This window comes from Trematomus bernacchii, unplaced genomic scaffold, assembly GCF_902827165.1.
Source record: "Trematomus bernacchii unplaced genomic scaffold, fTreBer1.1, whole genome shotgun sequence".
NCBI classification, from domain to species: domain Eukaryota; kingdom Metazoa; phylum Chordata; class Actinopteri; order Perciformes; family Nototheniidae; genus Trematomus; species Trematomus bernacchii.
The window spans coordinates 1986750-2005792 of record NW_022987593.1 but is presented as its reverse complement, the minus strand read 5'-3'; the positions used below and the strand labels follow the sequence as shown (position 1 = coordinate 2005792).

Genomic DNA, 19043 nt, shown 5'->3' with positions numbered 1-19043 from the left:
CATACAATAACTGCAGTTGGGACGTAGGAGGGCCAGCAGTCTGCTTATTTCTCCAAACGCAGGCAGGAAGTGGAAAAAGGGTCCATTGAGACATGAAGAGGCATTTATCACTCAGCAGGATTACAACATGTATGAGACAAGCTATTCCTTAATAATTCAACTCTGATACCACCCCCACAAATGTATAATGCAAGACTATTACAGCTACTGCAGCAGTAAAGGGGAAATCCACCCTAAAGAAAACACTCAGAAAAGAAAACGATGCTGGTTTAGTCAAGGTTTGACAATGTGAAGCAGCATCTCACAACGCTTAGTGTTTTTTGAGGGCGCAAATAACAATGAAAAACAGACGGGTTGTATAAACCGATTCTGTGTATCGAGGGCGACTTTAAATGAGGAAACAGGGATTAAGTTTAGTGAAAAGCATGTACACTTGATAAATAGGACACATGGATGTGAAAACAGTAATGTTACACTTCCTGCCAAAGAAGCATCGACTTAATCTCATGATGACATGACAGAATAGATTCCTGGGTTTATGGTTTCTGGGCTTAGGAGAGACTTCTTCTAGTTCACAAATATGTATCAAACATTCCTAGATCAAACAAATAGCATATGTGAATTGTGCTTTGGAGGGGATATTCACTTAAGATCCAGCCAAGTTCGCAACGAATGATCATTGGTCGGGTAAATTAACAATGACATCCAATGTGGGGTTGTCTTCCTGGAAACTCACGCTTTAAAACAGTCAACGACGAACAGATTAAAATTCACATTGTAAAATCATCCTTTCAAGCATTTAGAAAACTACTTTTCCTGTTCTTGGATTACCTCGGACACCCTTCATTTTGGGATGCGTCTAACACAATTCCTGTCTGAAACTCCTACAGTATGACGAGTATTTAAACAGGAACCATTCACTCTCTATCTTAAGTGTCTGCAAACACCAGAACGGAACGACATCTCCCTCTATCATCACCCTCACCACACTTCCACTCATATTTGCCCTTTTGATCAACAATGAAATGTACACAGCTGGCTGGTGAACATCAAAAGCTACTTCATCTCCTTGATAGTGAATGATCTGATATTGTATACACCAAGAACTCTGCTTAGAATTCAACTACAAAGTCTCATCAGATTGCATGACACTGGATTTCATCAGATATTATGACCTCAATCTATTATTGACAGTGTTTGCAGTTATGAATGATTTAGAGCTATAAGATTACATTTATCAGTTTAGTAGCATTTAACATCCTGAGTTGCATTCTGAATTAAACGCCAGGGGTATGTGGGGTTTGAACAGTGTGCAAGTAAGTGCTTGTGCCTAGCAAGTCCTTGGGAATGAACCCACTGAACTCCCAAAGGTGTGTGGAATAACTTAAAGAAATCACAATTGTGTTACCAACTCTACCATCTAGTGGCGAAAAGCCGTCGTCACTTCTGAAAGCTCCATGAAATGATCCCGGTATGATTTAAACAAGTCAACATGACATACTGTAGACATGAGCTTTATGTGTTAAAATAGTGAGAGATCTGAGCAGAGGAGGCCCAACTGTTCCTGGAAAGCCCAGGCTACAAAATAAACCTCATTTTGACAAAGATAAACACGCAGGGATACGGTACTAGAAGGTAGAAGAACATTTGATTTATTGTTATTGTGCAAATGAAAGTCTTAAAGAGCAATGTTGTTGTTACATAAGTTACTGTAATTTCTTGCTTAGGTTGATAGTACTTAAATTAAAATTGTTGCTTTATGTACTTGAACTTGCAATTCATAAAACTATAGAATTGATATCCCAGAGAGCAACTTTACATCAACTCAGTGTTCTCATTTTGGACTAGTTTCAGTAACAACGATCACAGAACCGGTACAAACAGGATAGTATGTTGGTTTATCTAAAATTAATCCCTAAGATCAAAGAAGCCTAACAAATTAATGTTAAAAATATACAAATAAAATGTACAATAAAAAGAACTATAACCTGAATGCGTACCTTGGGTCCAAACTTCAATCTTTGACATCAGATAGCATTAATCTGTTTGATTTTGTAGCATAACATAACATTGTATTTCTTCCACTATTGGTTAAGATTGGGAAAATAAAACTGATGTTCACTAAAATAAATATCCCACCCATGGGTACTCTCCAAGATCCTAAATGACAACAAGTGCTAACTCACGGCAGAACGCCTCAGTTACTTTTGGTACATGAACATAGAATTACAAATTACTCTAACATTACAGCAAACATCTGGGTTACTCAGCATCAGCATCAACATCAGCATCTGCAAACTGGCCGGCCTCAGTGGGAACGCTCAAGCTGGGTCGTCGTTGGACGGGTCGTCGGTGGAGCTCGGCCGGGCTGTACGTGGCTGTCACAGGCAGGTCCACTGGGTCCGTTCGCTTAATTGTCAAATTCCGTAAATCATAATGGATCACATCTTGTGGACCTGAAGGAGGCACAGAATACCAGTTAGACATTTGTACTTCACCTGACCTGGATCATAACAGCTTTAGACTTGAGATTAGCCTCAGTGGAAATAGCTTGTTGTTAGATAAACCTTGAAAATAATCGGAAATTGGTTATATGCATGTTCAGTTTCCTTCAATTGAACACTATGGTAACAATACTACTGTAATTATCCTAATAAGAATGTATTCAGATATTTCAGGTGACATCAGCATATACTATGAATACAGTGCTGTATGTGGATATTTAACCATTTCTTTACCGTAGGGCATGAAGCCAAAACACATGTTGTCCCAGCCAGTCAGTGTGACCTCTTTGATCTCACTTTCCCAGTCTTCCTCCTCTTGTGGTGGCAACGCTTGTGGATGGATGTTTCTATAAAAGTCGGCAGATTGATAAGTCGCTTATTACCTTTGTATTCAACAATCAGGCAAATGTATTGTTTTGAAAAAAAAACAAAAAACGAGGGAAATTGGCCATAGAAATGTGGTATTATCTGACTGTTGTGGGTGAGTCTCATTAATGGAAGCAAATGCAATAGTAGTTTAGAATTATGGTAATATCATTATCATTCTTGCCATGAGTTTGATAAAAAAAGATTAGCGCCTTTTCCGTTGACAAGAAAAAGTTACTATGTGGCCAACATATGTACAGTTTTTTACATATTTTTTTGAAATGGTACCTACAATACATGTTGTACTATATGAAGGAGCGAGGTTCTATTGAGTTGCATTGTGTGTGAGAACTAAAAACCTTTCAAATGGAAAAAATATTTACTAAATGTATTATTTGTCACTGTCAATGGAAGCTGTGTTAAGTTGTAGTTGGAAAAAAAAGTGTTCTGTATAGTTTTTACTTTTTGTCCACCAGAAATGTACTTATGACACCAAATTAATAAAAAAAAGATTCAAGGTTTTATCCCAGTGATTCTTTCAAAGATGTTACAAGGTAGTTGACCTACCTCTTCTTTAGTCTGAATGTCCTCCTCCTCCAGTTCTTTGCTGTTGATGACGGGTTGGGTTGTGGTGCCATTTGTTGAGAGTTACAGAGAGGAGCAACAGAGTCTAGACTGGGGGTCCCATTCACTGACGGACCACCTGGAGGCCTTGCACTACGGACCCTTACAGCTGCAGAAGCATCAGGGGCAGCTGAAATGGTGCTTTCATGTTTTCCCAGGGTCCCTCGGGGTGTGCCTTTTGTGCGCTGGCCCTTGTCCCCATGGTCAATATAACCATTGACCATGCATTGTGGTTTGATATCATCCCGTGTGCAGACTGGTGTACTCTTACTTGCTCTAGTGGAAGCAGCTGGGCAGCCATTGAGAGTGACAGCTCCATTTACCAAACCTGTGACGGGAACCTGATCTCCGACTTTACAGGGGTAGTGACGCGTCTCTCCTCTTCCTCTTTTGTATTTTGTATCATTCTGAGCCATCACGTCACCTGTGAATAAGTTGGAGGATTTGGTGTTAGTGCAAAGAATGAAAGAAAACTACTACAAGAAATATAATATTTTTTTAACGTCTATAGGAAAATGATGTACAGCCTCAAGTTCTCCAGAAGATGAATCCTCCTATTGGTAAAACAAGTGGAAAGATTTATGTTGGGCTTTTAGGAAGGACATTTTTTTTAAATTATTTTCTGCATGGACATTAATAACATGAATAATTGATATCTTTCAGCTGGCGAGTTCTCCCAGGGCATTGATAGGTATAAAACACTATGAAGTGAAACTTAACTAGGTTCACTTGGTTTGTTAATTTACAAAAAGTAGGGAGGAATTAATCAAACACTTTAAATAATTTGGATTCTGAGTTGATGTTAAATATATTAGCAACCATGCTTGGTTTCTTCTCCTGGCAGGAAAAAAAACATCTCAGAGAAGACATTTAAATGATTAAAACTAATAACTGCGAATTGTTAACTTATCTTTAATACTTTTTTCACTTGTGGATATTGTTTATGATGCCATTAAGAAAAAAACATGCATATTTATAAAAATGTATGATTAGTGTTTGAATAATTTACAATTAGCAAGATATCAAAGACACATACATTAAAGACAAGGAACATAAATAACACATCCAGAAAGAGCCAGGGGGATAAACCAAAAAGAAACAAACCCATTAAAGAGTTATTTAGGAGCTTTAAAAAACAAAAAAGAAGAAATATCACCATGAATCTTTTTTAGCATTTTTTTTTGGTAGCCTACACACTAGTTTCCCTATTTGCTAGCAGCACCTGTATACACAGGATTCAGTGTCAGGCTACTTTCCTGCCATGTGTGGCGTGGGGAAACTATTGAGGAAGCCAATAAACTCTGTCTTTTTTTAGGAGGAGACTGTTCTCCACGCTGACTCACATACAGACTCGCATGTTAAAAAAGTGATATGCCGGGAACCGCGTTAGCCCTGCGTTAGCTAAACTAGCCTTGTGATTAACCGGTACTGTGGTATCGACTGTTGACGACGGTATATGAGCTCATTATTTGGGAAAGCAACAACAGTTAACAAAATACAGGAAACATACAGGAAAAAAATCCCCCCAAAACCTTCAATCGAAAATAAATCCCTTTAATTTACTTTGAATCCTAAATGAAGTTACATTTTACCTGTACTTTAGCCTGAGGCACAACTCTCCGGGTAGCACACGCTGTGGGAAGGGAACAACAGAGAACCGCAGTGACGCGTCCTAAAACCCGGAAGTAAACTCCTTCCGGTTTCTTCGTCAAAAACGCAATGCAGTTTCTCCATAGGATTTTGGAAAATAGCTCGAAATAAGGTCCGTGGTTGACACACATTTAAGAGACGGATCACGTTTTGTTCAGCCGGATAATATCCACATGTCTACCCTACTTTTATAATTTTCGAATCACAAATCTAGTCGCCAGAAGCAAAATGCTAACGTTATGCTATAAACGAACTACAGCAGGGTCTGCTTCAACGTCACGCCAACTTAAGATCCATATTCAAACATACAGATTCTAAATGGTACAAGTTGAAGCGTTTGTTTGAACAGTTTGCAGGAGGCAGGTACTTGCTCTCAAGCAGAACAGGGCAAACAAACTTAGCGGGAGTGTTTTACGTGTTCGGTGTAATGACGTAAAACGGCCTGGACAATTTCTGTAGTCCTATTCAGCCACATGTTAACAACCATCGTTTTTCAGACACGTAAACTCTTCAAAAATCACCAGCGGGGTCACTGCTGATGTATTTAATGTCGTAGAACAAAACGTGATCTGTCTCTTCAATTTGTGTCAAACACAGACCCTATTTCGAGCTATTTTCCAAAATCCTATGGAGAAATTGCATTGCTTTTTGTCGAAGGAACTGGACGTGGTAAAAATGCTAACTTACTTCCGGGTTTTAGGACGCGTCACTGCGGTTCTCTTAACAATGTCATATTTGTGGGTATATTTCTATAGTCACGTTTTTTTTAAATCTAGTTTAATAGGTTTGGGGTTTGCTATGAGTATCAAACATTAAGCCCCCTGGCCTATAGGCTTAACATGTTAGTATGTTAATCTGGTTGTTTGTTTCTTGGAGTTTGTGAGCAGAGTACGACAGCAATAGTAATGTTTTTGCTTAAACAGTGACCCCTTGCGTCAAAAGAGCCACTTCTCAAAAAAATGTATGCAAACTAACCCACTTCTTTGCAGACAAAAGGCTCTCGGAGTCGTTGTTAAGACTCATATTTGCGCCAAATAATAGCTTTATATTTCTTATTAATTAATCATCTGTTTTACTTTATTCTATTGCGAGGGTTATACAGAGCTATACAGGGCTATACAACCTGCAAACGTTTTGGAGTCAGATATTTTTTTCATAAATCAGACCAAGGAATAAACAGCTTCGCATAGTAATAATAATAGGCTACATTAACTGTAGACTTATCATAATTGGCTGGTATAATAAATACAAATTGCCCTGTTAATTTCCACATGGAACAAATTCATTTTCAGTAAGAATATTTGAATTGATAGTTTAAATAAATACTGAAAAATGCTCTGTTAATAGAATTTATTAGTTTTTTTATTATTACTATTATGACAATACGATACCCTTTTGAATATAGAAACAGAGTGTAAGAAGGTAACACTTACATATACAGTGTAGGCTATTTAATAGTGTAATAAGTTGAAAATTCACCCATGGTGTATTGTCAGGGTTTATATTCTGTTCTGCTGTTCACATATTTTTGGCTAAATACTGGGTCAATTTATCCCTCCCCTAACACAACTCCAGTCTTAATGGCTGAGTGCTTTTTCCAATATTAATAAAGTCTATCGAGTTATTCCACCTGATTCAACCCGGTTTCATTAACATTGAGTGTAAATTCTGAAATCAGTCAGGCAACTTGAAAGAATTGGATATTTAGGCTCAAATGTTTTTATTTACAGAACAGAATACCACACCATGGAAACTTAGACATCAGCAGTGTACACTGTGGGCAAAGAATAAGTGTTTTATTATTTGAGAAATTATATAAATGGAAATAAACTAATTCAACATAAGACATTTAATGAGACAGCATCACTGCCAAAGCAATTTTTATTGCTGTTTATAGTTACTATAGTTGCTTATAGTTACATTGCATCATTGGATAGCACTAATGATGACAGCTTAATGTATCGTTTATTCATTTTCTCAAATCTAGAATGGCACGAGCAGCTATAGAATGAAGAGATTTGTGAAGCAAAACAAGACACAAATCTGCAGGTATAGGTAAATAAGTTAATATTGCTCATAATGCTCACCATTTAGTTTGAGTTAGGAAGACAGCTTACAACCATACAAATCCAGTTCAAAGCAGGTTGAAAAGCAAAGGACATACCGTAACAAAACAGATTGAGAAATGAAACAAAACATCCCCAACTGCATTGAAAAAGTCATTACATTGACTGTTGACAAAATGTTCCCAAAATGCTAACCTTCGTACCATAAAAAGCATTGTGCTATAACGCTTTTCTAAAAGGACACCTAAGGAATCACAAGTTATTTTTTGATAAAACTGTATAAAATAGTTTTTATAGTATCAATCTTAAAAAGAGTGGTGAGTGGCACATGAATACAAATCACTATATAATTACAACATTTACAAGTCAAAAAAATATGTCAGACGTAGACATAGAATGCACCTTCAGAAAACTATTTAAATCTATAGCACATCGTCTTGAAAAATGTCCTCAAAGGCACAGACAGAAGAAAAGGTGAACCATGCATAAGGAAACAAACATGTTTTTTCTTGTGCAAGGAAGCAAAACTTAGGTTTTGGAATAATTACATGATACAGCAGATTAAAATTGTCTCCCCTCCCCCAACAATGCCCTCTTCATTACAGTACCTAATACTGTACATGTGTGTTTCAACACATCTTGACCAATTACAGCGATTTCAAGTCAAAAAGCCTTTTTTAGCCTCACAGAAAGTGAAATATCCAGTTGTACATTCATATTTACAGTATTAGAGAGTTTCAGAGGGCTCAAAAAACTATTTGCAACATGTAGGCTTTAATGAGATTGCTAATCCAGTTTTGTACCAAAAAGTGAGTCTCCTGTGCATGCTCACGTACAATATCTAGGTTGATTTCACTGAGCGAAGAGAGATGATTCAGTAAACCATGTTACAATGGCTTCCAGTCACTTCAACATAAATCCACCCTGTACATTCATAGCTCACAATTCTGTTCAACATCATTGGGGTCTATTGCTAGCAGCAATGAACCTATTCGCCAATGTGTTGCTAGCAAATAGCAGCCTCAGAAGTTCCAGTTTAAAGACACTCCTTGGTTGCAGCTTCTGCTCCTTAAAGTGACACTCGACTACTCATCTGAACAAACTAAGGGCCACTATTGGACTGATTGACTCTGCAAGTGTTGTTGCAAGGTTACTGGAAGACATGTTCTCAAAAATAAACAAATTCAGCTGCAATGTACCATCACCAACTTTACTAAAACCCTCCTTTGCTTGCATACGTGGTCCATCATCTGTCACGCACAACTTCTGTTTACCCTTGTAGCTAAAGGCGCTCTTATTCTTCTCTTTACACTTTTCTCAATCCTCTCTTTAAAAACGTGCCTATCCATGATTCATCGTCAACAAACACCTACATGTCAGAGGAGAAAAGATGGGCAGTTTACAGATCAGGCAACACTCTGGTCGGCCTTCATGCCTCTGAGAGTCAGGTTTAGTCTGCTTGAATGTTCCAAAAACATCATACCAAACTTTCTATCTGCAGATAATACAGCCCATACTACACCAGGATACAATACAACCCATATCAGGTTTGTTACATTGTTCCAGTTTTTATGTCAAGGTACACACAGTATGTCCAGTGTACTTCTTTCAGCGACTCTGTTAATCCTCAAAGCATGTTGAGCGCAGGGTATTCCTGTTTTGTCGTATGAGATACAAGTTGTGACAGTATCTACAGTTCACAGCATAGACAGTGAATAAAAAAAGAGCAGGACAGATCGATTTGAAGAGTCACAGTAGTATGACCACTACAGTTCAGCGCTTAATCCCACTGTAGAATGTCCTTCCCTGCCATAAACAGCAGGGGGCGATGTGTGTCTATTTATGTTCCAGTTTCCACGACTGGCTCTGGTTGTCTCTGTTGTCCTGTACAGATTCCTGCCTCAGGTTAAAGTTTCTGATCAAACAACTGGAATGATCTTCATTCGCCCGAGACCGATTCTCACTCCAGTTGAGTCACTGCTAGTCGCCCTTGATCTCCAGGATGGAGGGGTTGTGGTCCAGGATGGACAGAATGATTTTGTCCATGTACTGTCGCAGTCGAATGTTGATTTCTTCCTGCTCTTTCAGGGCTTCCATTAACTGAGGAAAGAGACATACGTCATACACCTTTTCATTTCAGTTTGCCAAAAAGGTCAACCCTAATCGGACCAATGTATAGGCCTGATGACTCAAGAGTTTTTATTTTTTATTTTGGAACTATTGTGAGAGCTAGAATATGCTTTACTCACTTATATGATACATATGCAATTATGTTTCTATTGCTAAACAAGTTGTTATTAATGCTGCTATTTGTTATAAATGCTGCATTTTGCTTAAATAATTCCTTCAAAAGGTGAATCCATTATCAATATAGTTGCTAATCAACTGTCTAGTTAACTATTCATTGATCAATCCACAATTAGTTTTAGCTCTAAAGCTGCTTTAATTACAGATTTCATTTGGCTCAGTGTCTTACAGTCTATGTGAGAAAGGACCCCTTATGCACATAAATGCAAATCTACCATAATGTAATATCTATATCCCTGTCATGCTGTGATATGACCTACAAATACACTCCAACTAATGTATGTACGGCACCTGTAACATATTTCAGATTCATTAAATGAATAAGCTTGGTAGTTTGCACAAGAGTAATGTTCATAATAAAATATGCATAGCTGGTCTGTATCTTGTTGTGATGTTACCTGGTCTCTGGAGGCGTTTTCTATCTCAGCAGCTAGAGACTGGGCCTTGGTCTGTGTGGCGAACAGGGTCTTAGCTTCATACAGACTGAGGCTGAGGATCTGACCGTTGAGTTCGTCGTTCTGCTCCCTCAGCTTCTGATTCTCCTAAAAACACAGTCAGGGAGGGAAGAAGAGGAGAAAGAGATATATAAGGAATTAGATAACAATCTCGACAACACAAGTGCATCGGTGGTCATAACACTTTTGAGAAACTGTCTCTACTCAAGCTTCACACCCATACGACAAAACAGTGCACTTATAGCTCATACAGCAGCAAACACAGCAATCTATTATGGCAACACCTACGGGACATAACATGGGTTACGCGTGTTACAGAACAAACTGCTCCCCTGCTTCGTCTGACGTGTTATGAAAGCTCCATGATTAAGTTGCCTGTGAATACTGACAAGAGGTCAGTTTGCTTTTCCCCTCTCTCTATCCTCCACCATTAGTGAGGGGAATTGCAGCAACTGACCCCAATTCAGTTTGGGCAAGCTCGGTAGTGCTATTAGTGGTTAATCAGGAGGTCACAGACGCAGTTTTACCATGAGACCAGGACGGAGCCGAGCCCCAGACAACAGCAGGTGCTGGAATTCAGGGAGAAGAAAGTCCTGGGACACAAATGGCTGGACACACACATACAGACATTTACAGAAGTGCACAGGCAAGCATAATATAGTGAGCTTCTCCCCGTGGACGTCACTGGGCTGTGACTCTCAAATTGGATAATTTATCCAACCACAGACAATCTAATTGAATTGTTCTTAATCAAATACTTCAGGAAGTAGCTCAGGATACAAGTTGATATGTTGAGAGAGAAACAATAAGAATCTGCTGATAGAAGCTGGAAATAAAACCATTATCATCATTCCCCTTCATGCTTGCCTGCACCTAGTGTGACCAGTGTGGTCTGAGGCCACAGGGGGACATGTATTTTACCATCTTAGTCCCTGATAAGATATAAACACTGCAAATCAGCACTTCTAACTCACTTCCAGAACTGCTTCAAGGCTTGGAGGGTTTAGTAACTTTCAGTTAGCCCTATGGAGCACCATTGCTAATGCATATCAATACATTTCATAACAAATGAGTCAGACGCAGGCTTCTCTACAACTTCAAATAGCATTATAACTTCTTCTGTTACTAGCCTCATCGGTGAGATCTGAAAAACACTCTCGTCTTCTCCCTGGTCTCTAAACTAATGTTCACTTTGCATCAGGTCTGTACACTTCGCAGGACTGGAAACAGTTACATGACATTTAAGTCTGGCAGGCAGATAATAGAGGCAAATGTCACTGTGCCTGGGAATACAGAAATGTAAGAGCAGAAGAAAATTATACAGATCACATGCAGCGGATATCAAACTGTGCTGAGGATGGGGTAAGCTCCATGACCAAACGATCAGTATGTCAAGGGTTGTGCTGCTGTTAAAGGGGCTTTTAAGGGAATAAATGGAGCCAATGTGATTGACTGATATGATAATATATTCTGCCTATACCCACTCTGTTTCAAAGTGGTCCATTAAGCGTATGCAGGTAAAAAACAAAAGTGTGGCTTGATTCATCAGTGCACTTTACCTTTCCTCTGGCTGTCACTTAACCGAATTTTCGTGTTAAATGGAAAATATTAAACGTCCTGTAAGAAGAAGGGCAAGCGCTCTACGTTCTGCAGGGTTAATACTAAGCTGTCTTTGGCTCTTTTTCTTGCTGTAACAAATGCACATTTCCCCTCTGTGGGACAAATAAAGGTATTCTGACCCTGATTCTGACAAATATAACTCCAGTAGCCAATCTGAATCACTGTGCAGGTATATTGGACAAAATGACAAGGCTCTAATTTAGTCATTGTGTGTGAATATGTTTTCTCTGAGATATTGCAGGGACAAGATAAACTTGTGTTGATCGTGTTTCAATTCCATACTCCTGACTTTGAGTCATTTGTAGCATAGTGTCAAGTTATAATAATAGGGTTAAGAAAGAGAAATAAAATGAACCTTTAGCCCATCAAAGATGTGTCAAAGTGAGACACACACAAAGACAAGAAAACCAAGTATTTGGTTGAAATATTGAAATAAAAAACAACTGTGTGGTTTCACAGTAGTATGTTGAGCATTCAATCTGTGACGGTTTCATTATGTAGCCTGCTTTTTAAATTAGCATCTATGCGCATGTATTTAAAAAAAAAAAGAAAAAAAGAATACTCTTAAGTGCATCAAACCGCAGCTGTACACCAGGCGCCATTTTGCTTCCCATCTTTAAAATCAATGTGAAAGTGCTTCATAATAATCTCTGCACACTCAGCGAATACAGTCCTCCCTGAGCTCACAATGCAAAACAAAGACATTGGACAGTCTTCCATCAGTACCTGCTTCAGCCTCTTGACCTCATGCTCCAGCTCCATCTCCCTGGTCCGGCTGTTGAAGTCTGCCAGCCCGGAGGAGGAGCTGCGGCTGCGGCCGGGCCTCTCTGCGTCCAGCTTGAAGAGCTGCAGGTTCTCCAGGTCCCGACGCAGGTCCTCTATGAGCTGCAGAGAGGACGGATGAAACACGTTATATAATGCCAGTGCAGTGTTTTGTAGGTGTAGGTGTAAGAGGCAGCATAATTGCATTGGGACATAGAAGAGTGAAAGCAGAACAAACAATCCACTGTGTCTGATTGGATCAAATAGTCCTTCCCACCTCCTGCATGGCTTCCTTTTCTTTCTGGAACTGCTGTCTGTTCTGTCTCAGTTTGTCCATCATTTTCCTGTAGAGGTCCATCTCGTCCTTCAGGCGCAGACTGGTGTCCTCCAGCTTGTCCGTCATCCTCTGCTTCTCCTGAGGAAGGACAGATATGCACACACTTACTGTATGAAGTTTAATTTGTGTAAATGAGGTGTTATTCCAAATAAGACGAATATACTCACTTCTCAGACAGACATTCCTATTTTCAGTATGCAGTCATTCAACATTTGAAATCACATAAAGATAATTGCATACATCCACAATGATAGACCTTTGTATATACTATTAAGAAACAAAGGGTCAAAGGGTTTTAGTGTGCATTCATTTAAAAAAAAGAATCCACAAACATTTATTTAAATATAGAGTTATTCTTTACATTTTTATGACACCTTTGGTCACACATTCTTATTCTGTGAGCAACAGCTGACAACTACAGTATCTGCTTCTGTATCAATAACATAGATACTGTCTCAAATTAGAGGTATGGCTCAGCAGCATCCAGTGGCACTCCTAATCTTATTCATTAAAATGGCAGTTTCTTATTCTTTTTTCACCATTTACTAACTTATTGACAGTACCATGAAATCTTTGGGTGCAATATGTTGTTTAAATGTTTTCAGACTCATTTTGATGCCACTTGAATACTCTCTTAATATTCAGTACACCTTTGAATGTAAAATCAAAAAGAGAACAGAACAAAGAAAATAAGAGTAAATATGGCTCACCTCATCCAGTTTTTCTGAATGCGATTTAAGCCGGGACATGTTAAGGGTCATCTCACTGTTCTCCTCCTCCACCTGCTTGACTCTGAGAAAACACAATGTCCTGCACATCAGTTTCCAGTTTATATAAGCTGAGTGTGTCTCTCAGTAGCTCCGGAGGCATCAAACTCAACCCAGGAGGAATCTGTGAGTTCTCTTCAGCTTACACTTTTACATTCACAAGTCAACGTCCACATCCAGGGATTTACGATACGATACGATACGATACGATACGACTTTATTTGTCAGATCAAGTCTGAAATTTGACTTGCGTCACAGCAGCTCCATGTCCAACATCAACAGACAAATATCCAGACAAAAATACATGAAACACAAACAATACACATTTAACATAACAGCACAATCAGTGAGAGAAAAGCTGCTCAAAGAGCCTTCAGCGTGATTTAAGAGCCCCTGGATAATGGAAAGTTCTTTACATCTAAAAACCCCAATCTAAATCTTATTTCTGCATCAGATTATACACTCTTGTACTTCGAATACATTTGAATATAAATAAAATACACATACGTTTGTGTAGTATGGGTGTGTGACTATCTGTGTTTCTGTGCTTCTCACCGGTTGGTCAACAGCTCTATCTGTGTGTCCTTGTCTCTCTCCATCTTGCTGTAGGACTCTCGGTGTCGTCTCAGCTCCTCCCGCAGATTTTGTTCTCCTCGTGTCTCCTGATCTTTCAGCTGCTCCTCCAGCTCATTAACCCTGAGATGATGAGCACAACATTCAAACTACTGAATAGCTTATTTTAAACAGTCAATACTCAAATACTTCTACATTGTTGAATTATGCAGACATGATTAGATGTTTGGGGATAAAAAGCAATTCTACAATAAGCAGTAACAGAGAATGATTTTTGTGATATGGTACTGATCATTTATTTGTTCAAAAATGAATCAGGTGTGTTTGTGAATGACAGTTTTCTCTACCTGTGTACTAGCTGTGTGTTGTCCTGCTTCAGCTTGGACTTGATATCACCGTTCATCAGAATCTCATTTTCGAGCTCTGCCACCTTCTTTTCCAGAAAGCTGACCTAAAAGAGGGGATTCACTTTAAAATGAGAAAACATCCCATAACCAAAGAAGAAATATCATATTGGAACTAAACAATAACGCTATCCAGATTTCTTAAAGGTTATTGTACAACTCCCAAGGTTTAAGCTTAAAGATAATAACCGTGTTCCTTTAATTTTACAGACAAAATCCTGACAGGGCTCATCTTTGTGCATTCTCTACTCGAGCTGTGCATCTACCAGGAACAACTCGTCACATAATAAACGCTTAAGGTGAGATATATTAAAACATTTGAGTTCGGTTAGGTTTCAATAGTCACACAGAAACAGGAAGAGTTCTTCTGACTTCCTACAAACATTTGTGGGTAATTAAGAGAGTTTTTACTAGAAAGACCAAGGATCAATATATACTATGGACAAACAAAAGCGCACACACACACTTCGCACCTTCTCATTGATGTCGATGTCGCAGGAGTCGATGCTGTCTCTGAAAAGGTCTTCAGTGCTGCCGTTACTGCTGCTCAAGTTGCTGTTGTGAAGCAGCTGCCTGCCAAACACACAGAGACACACACATTAAGAATCTGCCCGTTATAGACCCAGGTGAGGACCAGCTGTGTGTGTGTGTGTGTGTGTGTGTGTGTGTGTGTGTGATGTAATGAGCTCAGCTCTGCAGTGATTCTTCTGCAAGGTTGCATAGATGGTATAGGACTATGAGGACAGTGCCAAGCAGACAAACGTACGTACACACACACACACACACACACACACACACACACACACACACACAATGTCACACAATCAAGTGTGACATTCATGTGACTACAGCTGCCCTCTTTTGCTTCTGATGGAAATCACTTGAGAATAGCAAGCTTCTAAAACATTACGGAGATTAGAAATATGGAGAGGAGACATGAATTATTGTTTACTCCGAAATATGGGGACAATTTTGTGGACTGACCAACCAACTGAGTGAGCTATCGAGCTGCTGCTCGTAGCTAAAAAGAGGAAACAGATAGTAGAGGGATGAGAATAACAGATAAAGGGAGCAATAAAGTAGAAGAAGTAATCAGACCAGACAGAGAGGACAGTAGAAGCAAGAGAGGGAGGGAGCAGAACCTCATATTTGAAACATAGATCAGGTCTGACAGGCCACTTTCACTCTGTCGCTGTAACTCAGTTACTGTGGGGGGAAACAGGACAAAACCCTGGATACAAAACATTTCACTCAGTACAGACTAGCAGGCCATGGAGAGGGATACATCGCTAAAGTATTGTTTTTTCAAACTACAAAAACTAAATATTTTTGCAGCACGTATGATTTCAGATCAGCGTTTTCTCTAAATAACCAGTAACTAATTAACTGGCTGTAAGAGGACAGTGGTCTAGCAGCCGAGTGATAACTAATCTTGCTGTGTGTCAACAAATAGAGCAAACACGTGCAGCAAAGGCTATATAATGCATAAACACACAGAGTACAAGGGAGTGACCACACACACACACACACACACACACACACACACACACACACACACACACACACACACACACACACACACACACACACACACACACACACACACACACACACACACACACACACACACACACACACACACACACACACACACACACACACACACACACACACACACACACACACACACACACACACACACACACACACACACACACACACACACACACACACACACACACACACACACACACACACACACACACACACACACACACACACACACACACACGAATTACCTTCCAAAAGCAGTGCTGGAGATCTTCCTGTTGGGGCTGTGAGGGGAAAAACAAAAGGACACACATTACAGTAAATTGTCACAGATATGTCTACACTCAACAATACACTGGAACTACTGATGGCAATTAAGATGTGGGCTATTGTGTGTGACAGACATGCAGGAAAGAGAGAGAAAGAAACTCTGAAGGACATGTCAATGATAACACAATTTAACTGGCGGTTCAGTGAGAGAGGGTTTCTGTCTGCTCAGCAAATGTCTCAGGGCGACAAAAGCCCAAAGACTGTGTGAGCTGGGTTTCACATCGGATTAACACAAGTGAACAAACATACTGTAGGGCCAGAATGTCTGCTGAAAACTGACATGATCACCAACTCCTGGGCAAGGTTTATTTAAAACAGTAGAATCTACATTAAGGTAGCAGTAGTACAGTACAATAAATAGCTAGTTCTATAAAAACAATTGTGTTCAAATTCAGAAATGATCACTGTGGCATCCATGTGAAACAGCTTGGTACAATATTGAGAGTCTTCACCAGTAAATAACTGACCAGGTGTCCAAAAGGCAGATCCTCTTGGCAAAGTTTTACAGGTTCTATCATTCTTAGTTAGGAACTATTTCTTTGCTGCTAATGTTTCACTTAACCTAGATTCCTCTTTGAAAAAGTCTAAATGGCAGAGCAGAGTTAATGCTCCAAAGATCTATTAAACACACTTATTCATTATTAAACATTTGTGTTAATGTGCTCTAGCTTCAGCCTTTGATGCTCTTATGTACAACATATACACATTAAAAACATTTAACATTTGAAGTTCTTTCATTTTGTTTATAAACGATGAGCATTTTTACGTTGATGCTAGAGTACTGTAACCCTGGGCTTTTGCTTCAACCCACAGGATCATTGCACAGATGTTGTTGTTTTGATCATAGAAAGATATACTGCATTTCATAAAGAATATTTGATGAAGGCGTTACCCCAATGGCCTTTAGTTTTCAATGAAAGCTAAACTTTTAATTGACTTCAGTTTCTACGATGTATACTGTACATACATCTATGTTCCATTTTCAAATGAACCAAACCGCACCTACCAACTTCCGAAGTTTATTACCCATGCTGCACTGAGGCCAATTGAGTTTAATGAATTGTATGTAAAGGAGCCAGACATGCCCAAATGATGCTTTAAATACCCTAACTGCTTACTGGCAATAGCTCTTTCTCTGTCCATTCAGAATCTATTAAGTCTAAAATCAATCATTCTTGGAACGGATCTATCCAGAGACTTTTTCATATTTTAGTCCGTTCATATTCATCTTTCTTCATTCAAATCACCACCACCCTCCTCTTTCAGCCTGTGTCTGCCTCATGTGAGCTCACTCCATTCAAAGTCATTTCTTCAATCAATTTACTCTCTCTTGGTCTTGCTCTTCCCACTCTCTAACTCTTTCTCTCTGCACATCTCTCCTTCGTAATTCATCATTAGGAGAGACATGTTGGATTATAGAGCCGTTTCTCTCTGGGGAGACACTCTGCACATTCAGCAGTGAGTAACAAGGAAAAAGGTGACTTCATAGTTACACTATTTACTAAAAACATGATTTTAAAACATTCACTGCTCTTAAATAATAATAGCAATATTACATTTGATTTAAAAGCACCTCTCAAGTCGATGGATAGTATACAGATAAAGCAGTTAATACACATTAAAACAGTGTGTGTGCTTTTCAGTCATCAGGGAGCCAGTAAGCTATTAATTGTCGCAATGGATTATGTTTCCAATAATAGATTCCCTATTACAATGGTTGATGAGGTAAGCACAGTACCGACCTGTCTTATATAACCACCAATTAGTGTTTATGACTGCATGAAGCGGGAAGGGACTCTTACTCAACTACTCTTATTATATTATACAAAGTAAGAGCCCACAGAGCAAACAGTGACCCCTCAGTCAACTTCACCAGTCCACTGTGATTGGACACTATTTACTTCTAATCCCTGTACCTCTACAACATACATTATAGGACTATGTTTAGCCAAATCCCAGCCGTTGCATGAAATGCCACCATGGTGATGTCTCACACTGATGTAACAAGCCTAAAATGTCGTTTTATTTGAAATAATTTGAAAGTCTAAAGCTCAGTTTTAGTGACACAAAGAGTATTTTCGGTGTGGAAAAAAAGGCCAAAATGGATAATAAAAGCCACGTTTCATAAAAAAGACTGTTTGTGTGGACTAGTCAATTTTTTGAACAAAGGTAGAAGGAAAAACTGCAATCAGCGAATACATGCTGGGGATTTGATTGGACTTAACTGACTCGCAGTCAGAATAAAAGTGTGGTTGTCAGCAGGAAATGTTCACAACTGTGTAGAAAAAGCTCACAGAGACATATCATGGAAGCTCTACTAACAAACTTAGTGTGTAGATCTTGTGTAATACTATGTGTGTTGTGTGTGTGTGCGTCTCCTACCTGTTAGACTTGAGGTTTTTGAGGCGAACCTCCAGGTCATTCAGCAGGTTGACCTTTTTGCTGCACTGAGAACAGTAGACATCCATGATTTCACCGGTGTAATGCTGACGCACCTTACGAGGAGTCTGGCCGGCACTGAAACACACACAGAGAGAAGTTTTATTTGCCGATACAAGGAAAAGGAGTCTTTTCCAAATTAACCAGCTTTAGTTACATATGCATGTCTGAATATACAACAATTGAAAAGTGAGGCCTATGCAAAAACATGTGACGGATGCCAAGGCAATAAGACAATTGATCTGGCTGTCCACTATATACTGTTTATCAGCTGTATACGAGAGATAA

General features: G+C 39.2%; 2 protein-coding genes across 4 annotated transcripts in view; both read right to left on the bottom strand.

Annotated features, from left to right (window-relative positions):
• Positions 1–1644: 1644 nt before the first annotated feature.
• LOC117482213 lies at positions 1645–5191 on the bottom strand. Its single transcript, XM_034130237.1, has 4 exons — positions 5087–5191; positions 3438–3918; positions 2739–2851; positions 1645–2456 (listed from the first exon to the last, which is right to left on the bottom strand). Exons 2-4 carry the CDS (start codon positions 3908–3910, stop codon positions 2263–2265), a joined length of 780 nt encoding a protein of 259 aa, XP_033986128.1. The 5' UTR covers positions 3911–3918; positions 5087–5191; the 3' UTR covers positions 1645–2262.
• Positions 5192–6844: 1653 nt separating this feature from the next.
• Positions 6845–19043, bottom strand: part of rab11fip4b (RAB11 family interacting protein 4 (class II) b) — a 42153-nt gene continuing 29954 nt past the window's right edge. For 2 of the 3 annotated variants that reach the window (XM_034129499.1, XM_034129497.1), the window contains exons 4-14: positions 18699–18833; positions 16235–16270; positions 14909–15008; positions 14379–14482; positions 14014–14154; positions 13402–13483; positions 12632–12769; positions 12319–12477; positions 10500–10580; positions 9916–10059; positions 6845–9310 (exon numbers count right to left, since the gene is read on the bottom strand). In XM_034129499.1, the coding sequence (XP_033985390.1) occupies positions 9191–9310; positions 9916–10059; positions 10500–10580; positions 12319–12477; positions 12632–12769; positions 13402–13483; positions 14014–14154; positions 14379–14482; positions 14909–15008; positions 16235–16270; positions 18699–18833 (1240 nt within the window). In that variant the 3' untranslated portion in view covers positions 6845–9190. The remainder of the gene's footprint in view (positions 9311–9915; positions 10060–10499; positions 10581–12318; positions 12478–12631; positions 12770–13401; positions 13484–14013; positions 14155–14378; positions 14483–14908; positions 15009–16234; positions 16271–18698; positions 18834–19043) is intronic. The other variant, XM_034129498.1, reaches the window with a different exon arrangement.

Coding starts and splice junctions, on each gene's coding strand:
- LOC117482213 (XM_034130237.1), bottom strand. CDS start 3,910: ATGGCTCAGAATGATACAAAATACAAAAGAGGAAGAGGAGAGACGCGT. Junction 2,852..3,437: donor ACATTCAGACTAAAGAAGAG/GTAGGTCAACTA, acceptor CGACTTTTATAG/AAACATCCATCCACAAGCGT. Junction 2,457..2,738: donor TTTTGGCTTCATGCCCTACG/GTAAAGAAATGG, acceptor TGCCTCCTTCAG/GTCCACAAGATGTGATCCAT.